At 36.6% G+C, this 15,606-nt stretch overlaps 3 protein-coding genes across 4 annotated transcripts; all 3 read left to right on the forward strand.

The window, feature by feature from the left end:
* Positions 1-216: 216 nt before the first annotated feature.
* Positions 217-6,859, forward strand: LOC125830777 (mitogen-activated protein kinase 9-like). Of its 2 annotated transcripts, none has more exons than XM_049509949.1 (11): positions 217-749; positions 1,641-2,049; positions 2,134-2,261; positions 2,358-2,417; positions 4,119-4,268; positions 4,485-4,640; positions 4,751-4,888; positions 4,972-5,048; positions 5,450-5,551; positions 5,912-6,152; positions 6,377-6,859. In XM_049509949.1, exons 1-11 carry the CDS (start codon positions 465-467, stop codon positions 6,446-6,448), a joined length of 1,818 nt encoding a protein of 605 aa, XP_049365906.1. In that variant the 5' UTR covers positions 217-464; the 3' UTR covers positions 6,449-6,859. The 2 variants fall into 2 exon arrangements, with proteins under 2 accessions (XP_049365906.1, XP_049365914.1); XM_049509957.1 differs by having other exon boundaries at positions 248-749; positions 1,650-2,049.
* Positions 6,860-8,248: 1,389 nt separating this feature from the next.
* Positions 8,249-10,839, forward strand: LOC125829309 (uncharacterized GPI-anchored protein At4g28100-like). The gene is made up of 2 exons (XM_049508551.1): positions 8,249-8,943; positions 10,319-10,839. Exons 1-2 carry the CDS (start codon positions 8,284-8,286, stop codon positions 10,643-10,645), a joined length of 987 nt encoding a protein of 328 aa, XP_049364508.1. The 5' UTR covers positions 8,249-8,283; the 3' UTR covers positions 10,646-10,839.
* Positions 10,840-12,376: 1,537 nt separating this feature from the next.
* On the forward strand, positions 12,377-15,063 carry LOC125828050 (guanine nucleotide-binding protein subunit beta-like protein). The gene is made up of 2 exons (XM_049507356.1): positions 12,377-13,338; positions 14,780-15,063. The coding sequence occupies exons 1-2, from the start codon at positions 12,460-12,462 to the stop codon at positions 14,879-14,881; spliced, it is 981 nt and encodes a 326-aa protein (XP_049363313.1). The 5' UTR covers positions 12,377-12,459; the 3' UTR covers positions 14,882-15,063.
* Positions 15,064-15,606: the final 543 nt, after the last annotated feature.

Consider the following 15,606-nt stretch of genomic DNA (forward strand, 5'->3'; position numbering starts at 1 on the left):
AGAGGTGATAGCGTGACATGTATCTCGTAAAATTAATGGATACCAAAGCTGACCGAACACAAAACACTATAATCATCACTTAATGTGAATTAGATCTTAATTTAAGATCACAAGATATAAAAATATTTTGTACTATCATAACCTTGGTATCAAGTTAAAACTCTACAAACAAATTAATCTCCTCTCCCTATTTTTCCTGTAGGCTGGCCTGACATGTATAAAGCCTGCCTTTTTCCTCTTTCCTCTTTTTACTACTCTTCTTCTTCTTCTCTCCCATTATCTTTGCACAACACCAAGAAACTCGGAAGAAACCGCTGTATTTTGTGGTGGCAACTGGCAAAATAGAGAGAGAAAAACATATTAGCGTGGAATGCTGAGATCTTGTGGTGGCAAATCAAGAATCAACACGACAGATTAGGGGAATTCATAAAAAAAGAAAAGACAAGGGGGTGCAGCAGTAGTATATGGGGGGTGGTAGTACATTCGTGGACGGAGTTCGTCGTTTGTTTCATCGTCGTTCAAGTACTACTACTACTATTACTACTATTGTTCATACCAATGCAGAACCGATCTTGAACAATCTTGAAAAATCCATCAAGATTTCAGACTCACAATACCAAGAAGAAGAAGAAGGAGAGCTTATCGTTATTGAAGACTTTGACATTTCGGGTCTTAAGTTTATCAGAGTTCCTAAAAGGGTTGATTTCCCTTTTTCATCTGCTTCTTATCAAATGGATCATCACAGAAAGGTTTGATTTTTCCCTTCTTTTTTTTTGCTTTTTATTGACTTTTTACTTTTCTTTTTTTTTTTTTTTTTGCTTTTTGACTTTGCATGGAGTTGATAAGTTTGACCATCATTTTACTGCTCAATCTGATGTTGATGTTTGTTTTTCATGTATGTATAAACAAATTGGTTTCCCACCTGAGAATTTGGTTGATATATGTAGTAAATGTTGCTAAAAAAGGATGGGGGAAAGTAAAGCTTGCAACTTTACGCATTTTGGATCTTTCTGTATATTTGCTTAGGTCATTGAAATGAAACAGATATTTATTGGTAAGTCACAGTTACTCGCCCCCACCTCAAAAGAAAATAATCTGAACTATCTTTCTTTCCTATCTAAGAATCTTGTAGTCTGGTTGGTCTGAAACCCCTGCTCGTTATTGCCATGCGCTTTTGTCTAGGAGGCAAACAAAAGATGTGTGTGTGTGTGTGTTAGATTATAATATTTGCTATCTTCATAATTGCTTTATCTAAGGAAAAATGAAGTTCTTGCTACCAATGACGAGTGGGATTTCACTTGGTATGTTGTTGTTGTTTCTACCAATGACCAGTGTTTTGTAGAATCTTGTGTCTGTTAGATTTTTTCAAGAGCCATCAGACTTGTCTTGTTCATATGAGGATCATGTTTCAATCATCAGTTTTGTGGTGTTTTTATTTTTTTCTATATTATTGTGTGTTCACTTCCTAGCACATAAAGTAGCGTTAGATCATTATGCAGATTACTAGTATGTGGCATATTAGTGCCCTATGAACTTTTCAGCTCTATGTAGACTTACATGGATAAGGAAATGGGAAGATGCAGCTGTTTTATACTGCAGATATCAGTCACATTTGTTTTGACTTGAATATTGTTATTCAGAACTCACAGGAGGCAGAGTTCTTCACAGAATATGGAGAAGCAAGCAGATACCAAATTCAGGAAGTTATCGGCAAGGGTAGCTATGGAGTTGTGGCCTCCGCTGTTGATACCAAAACTGGAGAAAGAGTTGCTATCAAGAAGATTAATGACGTGTTTGAGCATGTCTCTGATGCCACTAGAATTTTAAGAGAAATTAAGCTACTTCGGCTTCTACGGCATCCTGATATCGTAGAAATAAAGCACATCATGTTGCCCCCTTCTCGGCGAGAGTTTAAAGATATTTACGTCGTCTTTGAATTGATGGAGTCTGATCTCCACCAGGTTATTAGGGCCAATGATGATCTTACACCTGAGCATTATCAGTTTTTCCTATACCAGCTTATGCGTGGATTAAAATATACTCATACTGGTTTGTTTTTATACAAGTTGAAACCTTCTCTTTGACATCTCTATGTAATGGAGAAGCTAACTTTTCCTTGGGACCTCTTAACAGCAAACGTTTTCCATCGAGATTTAAAGCCGAAGAATATTCTTGCTAACGCTGACTGTAAATTGAAGATTTGTGACTTTGGGCTTGCTCGTGTATCATTTAATGACACACCCTCAGCTATTTTCTGGACTGTATGTTTGAGCTCTAGAAGGCTTCTCTTTTCTTGTTATTTTTGTACTCAAAGTTGTGAGTGATTTCTGATATACTTGTTGTTTGATGTATTTAAGGACTATGTAGCTACCCGATGGTATCGTGCTCCTGAGCTATGTGGCTCTTTTTTCTCTAAGGTAACTTAGCTTTATCACTGACATCCACAGTTATAATTGTTAATTCCATTTGCCAAACATGCAATTATTGCAATGACACTTACATTTCACATAGTTTGTGGCAATCAGTATAATGCATTGTGGTCAATGATACTTTTTATACTCTCTTTTCTCCGGTATTTTGGTTGTCTGAGAATTTCTTGGTTGTATGTCACTCTGTTTCTGTCTTCGGAGAAGGCCGGAACAATTATAGATTGAACAATATTTTTATTTACATGGTTCTGTGGCTGATACAGAATGAAGTCATATTCTGTTTTCCCTATAAGTGTCTGCTGGATGCTTATTGACTTATCAGCCTTCAACGATGCCTTCAGAATTTACTTTCAAACTAGTAATGTTTGATCGCAAAGTTCATGATCAGGTGATGGATCACTTGACTTCAAATGCTTAGAGGTTGGTGGCTTGAGAGGGAGATGAAGCATGTCTAGGTTTCTGTAATATGCACAAAAAGATCGATTTTGACAAGATGTAAAAAACACCTCATTGTGAGATTGATAACGTCACTTGTTCTCTATATTTGGTACTTCATTTGGCTGGGAGAATGTTCAATTGAGGATTCAAATTGTTTATTGTATTCAAGTTCTATCTGTATAGAGTCATAGTGTCATTAGAAGTGGAGGGCAAGTGGATTGATGAGGAGCTTATTGTTGGAAAAAGTAATCACCGCTGGACGACAGTTTTGACTTCAAGAGCTTAATAGTAGATTTATTCTTTAAATTGGTGAAAGATGAGAGTTCCCTGTTTATAGTTTCCCAGTATTATGACTATGACCTATTCAACTTGCAGTTAGGAGAAAGTGGCAAGATTAGTAGTTCATCTTAAGTATCAATGAAACTAAAAGGACTGTCCTGAGCATCAATCTCTCACTCTAGTTCAATGCTCAGTAACTCTGTGATATGAACATGCTGTTCAGCTTTCTCGTTTCAAAAGTCCTACAACCTATGCTGCTGGGACTTTTTAAAAATGTCAATGGGTACGTTCGGATTCTCCAAAAGTAATGTATTTTTGGAGAATCTGACACAGGTGCGGCATCGAAAGTAAAGAGTTAGCCTGCAACTGTGAATGAACATATTTGGACTGGTGGCTGTAAATATGTCAGGCTTTAATGCTAGAATATAAACATACATATTTTTATTACTGTGGAGGCATAGTATAAATCTCTTGGAACAGAACCTGCTTGCAAAACAGATAGTTAGGGTAGTGCTTCGAGGGGGTTTCCCAATTTCTAGAAGTATTTTCTGCCCTTATGTGTGGGAACATTTAGCCTAAGACCGTTAATGTTCCGAGTATGCAGATATTTTTTTTGTGGTCTCAGTATCTCCACATCATGGAGTGGTATTTCTCCTAAAAAGTTGAGATTGATACTCTGGGAAGTGCCCTTTTGCTTTATACACTGAAACAATGATGTGGATTTTATTATTTTTTCACTATTTCAAAAATGAGGGTTTGTTACTTTTTACCTTATCAGAGAACAAAAATAAACGAGACTTTCTTTCTTGTAAAGTGATATCTAAACCATAAAATTTGATGACGTGATTTCACTGTGAAGCAACTATATCATATAATATATGTTAAGAGTTTACTTATGTTTTTGACATATCTGTATAGACAGATTTACTTATGATGTGACATGTACTATCACTGAGAGTTCTCTATTTGCAGTACACTCCTGCTATTGATATTTGGAGCATAGGATGCATATTTGCAGAAATGCTCACTGGAAAACCATTATTTCCTGGAAAGAATGTAGTGCATCAATTAGACCTTATGACTGATTTGCTGGGAACACCTCCTCCTGAAACCATTGCAAAGGTTAATTCGCTTATTACATACTTCTCTTTCTTTGTTAATGTTCAATCAGATTAGCATCACTTGGATGATAAGATGTCTTCATTACTTGCTAGTAAGAACATCAGAGAACAAAGGTTAAGACAAAAAGAATAGTTGCTGAGAGGTCCCTGTAAATCACGTTGTATGTCCCACTCTAGTTTTTCCTGTTTTACTAAAGAAATTCTACTGAACTGGCAGATTAGAAATGAAAAGGCAAGAAGATACCTCGGTAACATGCGGAAAAAACCACCAGTTCCATATGCACAAAAGTTTCCACATGCGGATCCTTTGGCTTTGCGCCTACTTGAACGCATTCTTGCATTTGACCCTAAAGATCGACCATCTGCAGAGGAGGTAATTGTTTAAAGTGAATAAGTTTTTATATTGTTCTATCTACCAAAGAAAATCTTGACTCTGATAATGTGACAAGACTTCGACTCATCATTGGTGGTTTTGGTTTCAAGGCTCTGGCTGATCCTTATTTCCGTAGTTTGTCGAATGTGGACCGTGAACCATCTACTCACCCAATATCAAAGCTTGAGTTTGAATTTGAGAGGAGAAAGTTGGCAAAAGAAGATGTTAGAGAGCTCATTTATCGGGAGGTACAGTTTTCTCCATTTTGATGGCTCCCTTTTATGTGGAATGAATTTACTGATTAATTTCTAAATTTGTTCTGAGTAAACAGATTTTGGAATATCATCCTCAGATGCTTCAGGAGTATCATCGTGGCGGAGATCAGACTAGTGGGTTTATGTACCCAAGGTTAGGAGACACCTAAATCTTGCTCCACATAATTTATGTTCTTTTCTAATAACTTTTTTCAGCCTCATTTCCTTGCATTAAAAGCTGATTGTTTAGTTTAGTTAGATCAAAAAATTGCTTGTCTTTTAGTTTCCTCCAGTGGTTGAAAACTATAATGTATCTTTGGAGGGCATTGACAACTCTTTCCAAAATGGAAGTAACCTCAAGTTAATATACAAAAGCATTTTCTTTCCTTCAAGGGCTGTGCCAGCTAATTCACAAAATATATGTTGTGTTAGTGTGTAATGTGTTGTGCAAATGTATCTGCTTGACTGCTCCTACTTTGTGTACATATTGCAATAAATGTTTTGACTACTCTTTGAGAAATACTTTTTGATGGTCTTTCTTTTGTGTCAATTTAGTGGTGTTGATCGGTTCAAGCGTCAATTTGCACATCTTGAGGAGCATTATGGTAAAGGTGAACGAAGCACTCCACTTCAGAGGCAGCATGCTTCCTTGCCTAGGTGTGAACTCTGTACTATTCTTTTGCTCTGGGTGGTAAAGGCCGTTCTTCAATAATAATCTGCTGAATTAGAAGTCATCTGTCTTGTCCGATTTAAGCAGTCCTTATTTTAGTTCCAGTTCTGAGAGACACCATTTCAATTTAAGCCGTCCTTATTTTTGTGCACTTATTTGATAAATGATTGTTTCTAAACAGAAATGTTGTAGGTTGATGCGATTTACTTTAAAAGCTGCGTGTGTTTCCTGAACAAGGTTAATTTTGAGTACATAGCAAGTGCTTTAGGAAATCTGATTTTGTGGTTATAGGCTACAACTTTAGTCATGGAATTAACTTTGTCTGTTTTTGAATACTCTCATCTTAGAGAGCGGGTTCCTGCACCAAAAGATGAAACCTCTTCCCAGAACATTGATTTTGAAAAACGAACTTCAACATCTGTTGCTTCAACTCTAGAGAGCCCACCAGGGCAGTCCGAGGGATCAGAGTACTCAGATGCTAATGTGCAAAATGGACCAAACAAAGCAAACTATAGTGCTCGTAGCTTGCTGAAGAGTGCTAGTATCAGTGCTTCAAAGTGCGTCGTAGTTAAAAGAAGAAATGCAGAGGTAACTTCTACCCCTTTTCTCTTTGTTGAATATCAATGACATTCAATCATTCAGCCATGAAAAAATGTTTTCATGTAAAAGGAAAAAAGACGCCATTCCAATAATGAAAACTCAATAGAATGCCTGCTAATGTCCTTGCTTAAAACCAAAATGCCAATTGTTCCTGCATTTTTTTTGTCATTTTATTGATCTAAAAGGTTGGCATTATATAAATGTTCTGATAGGAAGAGGCAATTAAAGAACAAACCGACGGTGTTGATGGTTTAGCTCAAAAACTTGCTGATCTTCATGGCTAATTTATTACCAGCATACTCTGTAGATCTGATCACCAGCCATTGACCCTTCCATTGGGGTAAGATGCTTACATCACACCCACTTCATGCACGGGGCTCCCCTTCGATAGTTTTGACATTCTTGATCATGTACTCTATTATGTATCTCCTTGTCCTGTAAATCATAAGCTTTTTTGTACTACAAATAGTTGAAGTTTACTACGGCATTTCAGGCAGAATGCCAACAGTTAGGTTTTCAGTTGCTATTTGTACTGTGAATTTTTATTTCACATAGCAGGAAAAGAAAATGTTCTCCAGCTATTTGTGGATGAGATTACATTTTCATATTCATTTGTAAACTATAGTTACTTGTGACAAGTTGAAGTTTGTAATGACTTGAAGAATACAATGCCTAAGATCTATCCCTTGAGGGATATTGTTCTTTCTTATGAACTTTTGTTCACTTTATTGGGAAAATTCACTCATTTCCTTGCAGTAAACAACAACTACCCTCCAGTCCTAGTTGAGCTGATTTCGAAGCCAATTTGTGCAGTGGCAAATTCATAAATCTCTAGCAGTGTAACTTTTTTTTGAGACAAAGACAAGATAATTGAAGAGAGTGTGGATTTTCAGATGAAGTGGGGTAAATATATGTGATATAGAGGCTCGTGAGGAACTCCAATTATTGAGTTTATTGCTCTTCCAAAAGAGTAAGGACCATGTGATCTGCTTTTCCTCTTATGTCATGTCATTTTCCATGTTATACGACAAATGCATTTTTCGTTCAAACTTATTAACGTGGTAAACTGGAACTAATATGAAATTTATGACATTATGGTTAAGAATGGAGTTGCTTTTGGTATAAAGCGTTTTACTCGGACTTCCAAGTGTGAATCTGATTTGAGGTTTTGAAAAATGTGTATTGGCTAGCAAATTAGTGACATAGACATTGGAGGATGTTGAGAGGCCATTGATGAATAAGAGAAGTATATATATCTATCAATTAAATAGCAGGTCATAATCATATTATTACTACACAAAACATCTTGTTTCTTCACTTATTTTTTTCATTCCTTTTTTGTGGTTGTTAACTTGTTACAAGTCAAAGATACGGATCCATCACTAGCAAATGTTTCAAATAGAAAAAATCAATTCCCTTTCATGTTTAAAAATTTCATACTAGTACATGTAAAAAGCAAGTAGTATTAAAGTAACCAGCTGCTTTCACTTGCATGTCATTCAACATGAATTTGCAAATGATGACCAAATAGTATAAGTAGTTGACACAGTTTCATTGTTGCTTTAAAGCATATTATAATCATACACATACTAAGCCTTACAAGAGTAACAAATAAACAAACAAACTTTGTCCAACCTGCCATACCCCACATTACTCAGCCATTAGCTTCCCATTCAGTCCCTTCCTTCCAAACCATTCTTCGACTCATTCAGAATTTGAAATTTATAAGTTGAATTTTAAACTAATAATTTATTCATATTTAGCGAATTTCATACAACAAACATCGAGTTTAAATCAATAATACTAATCCAGTAAAACCGATTGTCAAGCTATACATCCGTATTCGTATGTGAATGAAAAAATTCTTAGCAAGGAGTGGTTTACCCTCTTTTGTAAATTTATCTGACTTGGAATATAAAATTAATCAAATAATGAGTTTCGAATATTAGACACACACAAACAAACAAAATAAAAAATCTAAGAGTACTGTTGTAACTACTCCCTCATCACCACCACCACAAACCAAAGGGAAAAATAAGCTACCATTTATAATCAATGGCTTCTCACTGAACTTCCATTTATAATCTTCCAACTTCCTTCATTTCTCTAATTATAAGCTATGTCCCTTAACTGTTTTTCCTTCTTCTTGTTTACAGTTGTTTACATCACCAATCTAACTGTAATACCTGCCTTTCCAGTTATACCCGAACCCGACCCGACGGAACCCAATCCCCACCCATTCTCCCCAGCCCCTTCACTGCCAGCAACAATCCCTGCTTTCCCAGAACAATCAAACTTCGAAAGCTGTTCTCTAGACATACCAGAGGAGCTTTACAAAGGGATAAAATCATCCTGCAGGTCCAACGATCATTCGGGTCAAATAAACCCGACCCGTTGCTGCCCGGTTCTCGCAGCATGGCTCTATGCAGCCTACTCGAGAACCGCGCTGCACAGAGCCATTGCAAAGTTCCCACAATACTCAACCTCTGTTGAAATGCCTGTGCTCCCTGATGATTCAGAGACGTGTGTGGATTCTTTTGGAAAGGCTTTGGAAAACAGGGGAATTGAGTTGGTGAAGCCAAATGAGACTTGCGATGTGGTTTATTGTTATTGTGGTATTAGGCTGCATCCACTTAGGTGTCCTGAAAATTTCGCGGTGAATTCGCGCGGAGAATTGATTGGTGGTGAGAGTGTGAAGAGATTAGAGAGAGATTGTTTTAGCAGTAATGGATATGCTGGTATTGCTGGTTGCTCCAAATGCTTGAACACTCTTTATTTGGTAAGTCTTGTATTTAGTAACAGAGGAAAACAGAGTACATAAGTTGTTGTAACATGTTAAAATAGTCTGATACATTTTATGTATATACAGTAGACGTTGAATCCTCTTGCCTTTTTCGTATGATTGCTTCTTTATATTTTGAATCCTCTCGATGAAAATCCTGGTTATGCCACTCTTGTAGCGTGTCGGTATAGTCTAGGGGTCAATTGTTCAAAGGACTAAAGAAGTTGCTTACTTGTGGAGGGGACTGGAAAGTTGTTTTTAAATTGAATTATGGTGTGTTTGGGTTGATAACTTGAGATATAATATCAATCAACTATACTTCAATCCAAAGCTAGTTGAGTCAGGTTATACTAATTATTTAGGAGACATCTTTATTGACTATTTGTATGCTAATATTCAAGCTTCCATAACACATAATCCTCTTTCTTTATTTAGATTTAAGACTGGTTTTGGGTAATGTTAGTAGATTAACGAAAGAAGTTAGAAGAGAATTGAGGCATGTTGTGTTTACTCTAGTACAATATGTTCTAAAACTAATGGCAAACAAAGTCTTATGTTCGTCTGCCACTCGCTTCCCTATCAGACATTTTTTATACAATACACGTTTATATGCTAACCTTGTGATTCATTAAGCTGTATAATGTACCACGATTTCTGTGCAAGTGTGTACACTAGACATAGAAGATAGGTGATCAGTAGATATCACCAGCAGTTTGTCTTAGGTAGTCAAACAATCATGAATAAAAGAGTTATCTGATATAGATGGCATTGATAAATGTTACCTAAAGTGATTTCTTCACATGGCGACCTCTGACTGATCAGTCGTTTTAAGGTTAGTATCCTACTCATGACCGTGTGGAGATGCTCTTCTTCTAATTTTTATGCCTTCTTTACTTCCTGTGGTGTAGATAATCAAAATTTTATCTTGCAACTTGTTTTTGGGGCTGACAAATGAATAAGAAAAAAAGTTATCAAGTCTCATTGGAAATATTGGAGCCTGATCCACACAATGTACCTTTAGATGGTTCTATATAACAATTAGATTTCCAGGAAAGCAATATGCCAAAGTTAAGCTTCGCTGATACTTGGCTGGATCGTCTATGTTAGGTGGGATACGATTCAATTATTTGACAATAAACTTACTTAGTCCATATGTTATTGTCCTGTGCTTAGATCAGTTGTCTCCTTTTATTCATTTTGCCTGTAAACTTGCAATGTTCATTTAACCTTGGGGTCAACAGCTGCTCATAATTTCTTCTAGGAGGCATGTTAAAGAGGGTATTTTGTCAATAACGACCGAGCATATATGTCTTATCTGAGTTACAAGTGAAATATTTTATTTATTGTCTAATAAGTTGATGTTAATCTGCAGCTCAGTGACAGCAGATTGGAAGATACAAGCACAACAAATGATAGAAGTAGCAAACTGCACAGCATGGGTTGCCAAATGATGGGCTTAACTTGGCTTCTCAACAAAAATACATCTGGTTACATTCATACAGTTTCTGCTGTTTTAAGGGCTCTAATGATGAGTGAAGACGGTTCGAATCCTCAGTCATGCACACTTAACAGTGACGGCTTGCCACTTGCAGTCGACTCCTCAGAGATCAACGATCAATCTTATGCGACTTTTCTTCAGGCATCGGTTTATTGTTACCTCCTAGTTTTTGTTTTGGCATACATAAACTTCACTGCATAACTGTTTTCAAAATTTTGCTGTAGTTAATCTCCAAAAGACTTGTTCTGTGTACTCGGAAAATACTTCCTGATTCAAATGTCACCTAGAGTAAATACATTCCTCTGTATTCATTGATTCAGGTTCATGAAATTGTAATTATTTTGGTTGTGTGAGACTGTTGAAAAATGAATGGAGCTTCCATTTGTAAGAGTTAAGACTAACATATTTTTAGCGGCAATTAATTAACGAAATAACTTAATTGCTGCTAAAAACATATTTTTAATGTCATTTAACACTCTTTGTAAATGTCCCTAAAGTCTATAGCGACATTGGATCCAATGACAATTAACTAATGGTGATAAAGGCTTTATCATTCTTTATTTAATATGTATATATATTTATTGTTGCTAAAAACTATTTTCGTTCTAGTGCATGCATACTCATAATTTTATTAAGTAGCTCTTAATTTGTAAGACTAAACATGCATACTTATTAAATAATTGAAATTTTAAAAGGGATAGTTTAAAATATATCCGCAGTTAAGTAATTAGTTTACAACAAATATAGTCATGTTTTACGGTTAAAAGTCATACAAAGTATACCATGACGATACAATATAGCTTACATATACATGAATTATACAATGCTTATATATTATGATATATTCAAAAAACTGAATGTAGCTTAACTATATATATATACTCACTATACATGAAGAGTATTATTCAATTTCAATCAACTCAAAATCACTTCTAAACAATCCCCAATTTTAGGTATGAAATCTTCTTGACGTTTCGAGTCTTTTAATATATAATTTGCTCGAAACGATTCATGCTTGTGGTATATCAAATTTTTAAATCAAGGCGGCTTTGAAACTTTAAATCTGCCCTTTTTGAATACCTCTATAACAACTTAAAGTTGAGAAGTCAAGCAAAATCAAGAACCCCACCAGATACAACTAGTAAAGGGTATGAACATCTATTTCTTGATGAGAATCGAGTCATGGATCATAACAAATGTTTATTACTAAGAGAGATTGTAGTTAGAAACTATGTTGCTTGGACTCTTTAAAAATGACGATGGGTACATGTTTGATTCTTTAAAAGTAGTGCCTTTTTAGAGAATTTGACAGAGGTACAACATCAACTTTAGAGAGTCCAAGCTACATAGGCTAATAGTCAAAAATATCTATCTTAGTTGTTCTAACTATCAAAGAAAAGAAGAAGAAGATGCAGGACAAAAAGACACCATTTAAGAAAAAAGAATAAGCGGAATGACTATTTTAGGTAAATTTTGTTAATTAGGCTAAAAAGATGATAAGTTAAGTTTATGCGCTGATATTTTACATAATTTGTCAAAATAAAAAGTACACATAAGTCATCTAAGTCCTAAATGAAAACTTATTTCTATCAAGTCTATTTTACTCCATAAAAGCCCACAAAAGGTTAAAGCACAACAACCCAACTCAAAAAGTCTTTTTTTTCGAACAGTCTCAACGTTCTCGACTCCTCATTGAGATTCACTTTACAAGACATTGGTAATCTCTGCATGATCTTCGAACCAGTAGTATTAGCGCCTAAATTGCAAACAGTGTCAAATTAATGAGATTATAAGGTGCTAATGGGCCTCAGGAGAAGTTGGGTCTTTCATGTATTCAAACAACCCGAAATTCAGTACCCAGACCCGTTTGCCTGCACTCTAAAAAACCCTAAAAAAATTTCTCATATAAATACGTCCGCTTAAAACCCTAGAGTTTTCTCTGCATTTTCATCTCCGCCTCTCCATTCTCTGCCACCAAAGGTGATTTCTCTGACGGCCGCCACCAATCCGACAAAATGTCGCAAGAATCACTAGTCCTCCGCGGCACCATGAAAGCCCACACTGACTGGGTCACTGCTATTGCAACCCCAATTGACAACTCCGACATGATTGTCACCTCCTCCAGGGATAAGTCCATCATCGTCTGGTCTTTGACTAAAGACGGTTCACAATACGGTGTCCCTCGCCGCCGCCTTACCGGACACGGCCATTTCGTTGAAGATGTCGTGTTGTCGTCTGACGGCATGTTTGCACTCTCCGGTTCATGGGACGGTGAGCTCCGTTTATGGGATCTTCAAGCTGGAACCACTGCTCGTCGTTTCGTTGGACACACTAAAGATGTTCTCTCCGTTGCTTTCTCTGTTGACAACCGTCAGATTGTCTCTGCTTCCCGTGACAAGACCATCAAGCTCTGGAACACACTCGGTGAGTGCAAGTACACAATTCAGGAACAGGATTCACACTCTGATTGGGTTTCTTGTGTCCGTTTTAGCCCAAATAATCTTCAGCCCACTATTGTTTCTGGTTCATGGGATCGCACTGTGAAAATCTGGAATCTTACCAACTGTAAGCTCAGGTCCACTCTTGCGGGACACAGTGGGTATGTGAATACTGTGGCCGTGTCTCCAGATGGTTCGTTGTGTGCTAGCGGAGGGAAAGATGGAGTCATATTGCTATGGGATTTGGCTGAAGGAAAGAAACTGTACTCTCTTGATGCTGGCTCCATTATCCACACCCTCTGTTTTAGCCCGAATAGGTATTGGCTATGTGCTGCTACTGAATCTAGTATCAAGATTTGGGATTTGGAGAGCAAAAGCGTCGTGGTTGATCTTAAAGTTGATCTGAAACAAGAGAGTGAAATGTTCGGAACTGCTGCTACCGATTCCAAAACCAAGGTTTGTTATCTTTCAAATATCCTAGCTTTTATTCTATTTTGTGTCAATCAATAATCATCAATCAATTATTATATCAGCTACTTTTGTACTCATTCAAATACTAAGAAAATGATTTAAAAATTATCTTCTAAGGGAACTTTTCTATCACGGGAAATGATTACCAGTACATATGGAAAATCATAAACTGGTTAGGACAATATAGGATACTTGTAGCTTTTGCTGTGTGGGATTTGCTGTTAACTTTTTATTCTGAGTTTTGGTGCCATGAGAAGCTTTGTAGTGAAACATTGCAGGATATGGAGTTTTTCAGTCACTTGTTTTTGTTTGTGGTCAGGAAATTGCAGTTGTAAACTATTGTTGTCCGAATATAGATTTTTTGTAGTATTGATGTTCTGATTTTCAAGTTGTCAATGAAAGGCTGGAAGTTCAGAGACACGGTAATAGTCTAAATGATATTGCATGTCACATTGAAGTGGGGTGGGTGAAATGATGGGGTCTGGTGCGATAAGAATGTGTGACCAAAGGTCAATTTTACAGAGTGGTGGTTAAACCAATATTGTTTAGTTGGGTAGTGTTAGCCAGTCAAGAATTGTGTGGGCATGTTCAAGAGAGATATGATTAATAACGAAGTTAAACAGGGCAATGTAAGAGTGGGTCCTGTGGCAGACAAGATGAGAGAAATGAGCTTATAATGGTTTGGGCATAAGAATAAGAGGCAGATGATCTAGTAAAGAGATGAACCCTAATAGTAGTTAGGAGAGGTAGGATGAAAAATAACATGGGGAGGTGGTTAGACATGACATGAAACATGGCCCTAGCTAGTTAGGGTTGAAGGGTAGTAGGTGGCTGATTGTTGTCACACATTATGGGGGAGAGGCGGGGGTGGCCTCCTTCTCCTCTCTTCTCCTCATTAGTAGTATTATCTAGTAGTCACGTTGTCTCTTATTCTTCAATTTGTATTACTGTTTGGTGCTTCATTTGCGTTCTGTCTTACTATTTTGCTGTCATATTTTTCTTGTAATCCTACTTTCAAAGCATTTGTTTTGAGCTAAGAGTCTATCAGAAACAACCTCACTTACCTCAGTAAGACGGGGTAAGGTTTGTGTATTCTTCCCACTCAGTCCCAACTTGTGAGATTACATTGGGTATGTTGTTATTGTATTGATCTGTGTAATTTGTCACTTGTTGTGTCCTGAAGATTTCCTTCTCTTTTTGGTAGATCAAGCATATTTTTGTGCTGCTAATTGTACACTGTCTCTGCAATGATAGAATTAATATGCCTCTGAATTGTAAAGACATATTTGCTCCTATAGTTTTTCAGTATTCGAGTCTGCAACTTTGTACTGGACTGTGCTTCTGTTGACCCAGTTACTGTAATGTGATATTTCCATTGTTGTGATGTGAATGGTGAATCTAAATATAATTGCATCTAAATTGGCAGGTCATATACTGCACCAGTTTGAGCTGGAGTGCTGATGGAAGCACACTTTTCAGTGGCTATACAGATGGTCTGATTAGAGTTTGGGGAATTGGGCGTTACTAGGGAAGAAGAGGATCCAGGGGAGCCATTTGGCCATACTGAATTAAAGTCATTTAAATTTCGAAGATTCTCCCTGTGTTTCATTGTTATGAGGCCTCAACTGTTTCAATTTTGGATTCTTATTTAGTGCGTATTTGTTACATTGGATATCTGTCTTGCTATAAATCTTAAGTTGTTTTGCTTAATCTTTCGGGTATTGGAGTTTCTTGCTTGTTGTTTACCTCCATCTTCATCAAATCTTCACTTCATCTGTGTGTCTCTTTGCTTGATGATTTTGTATGGTGAAAAGGAGAAGTGATCTCGCATTTTCCCAGCCTTTGTTTCCTTGCCCAATTAACTTGCTTTAGTCACGTCTTTATGCTATAAACTTCTTCCGTGTTTTAGATAAGGATAATTTTCTCTAAATTTTATCTCTGCATTGAAAATGGGTAAGCCCGTGATGAATTTTCAGAAGTACACCATGGAAATGACCAACATGACACAATTTTGGAGTACTTGAGTGAACTTTTATTTTGTTGCTAAAAATTCATAACGTATTATATAGGAAATGGAGTGAGTTTGGTAGTATAATATGTGATAAATAAAATGAACCCCATTGAGCATTTATTTTCTCAACGTGGTATCAACATTGTATAAAGTAGAAATGGGAAGAAATGATTGACATGAACTGTTGTTGATGCAAGTCGCTTCACCTTCACAACATGAAAAAATATAAAAAATACAGAATT

The sequence above is a fragment of the Solanum verrucosum genome, unplaced genomic scaffold (assembly GCF_900185275.1).
Source record: "Solanum verrucosum unplaced genomic scaffold, falcon-dt-bn FXZP01000102.1, whole genome shotgun sequence".
Lineage (NCBI taxonomy): Eukaryota > Viridiplantae > Streptophyta > Magnoliopsida > Solanales > Solanaceae > Solanum > Solanum verrucosum.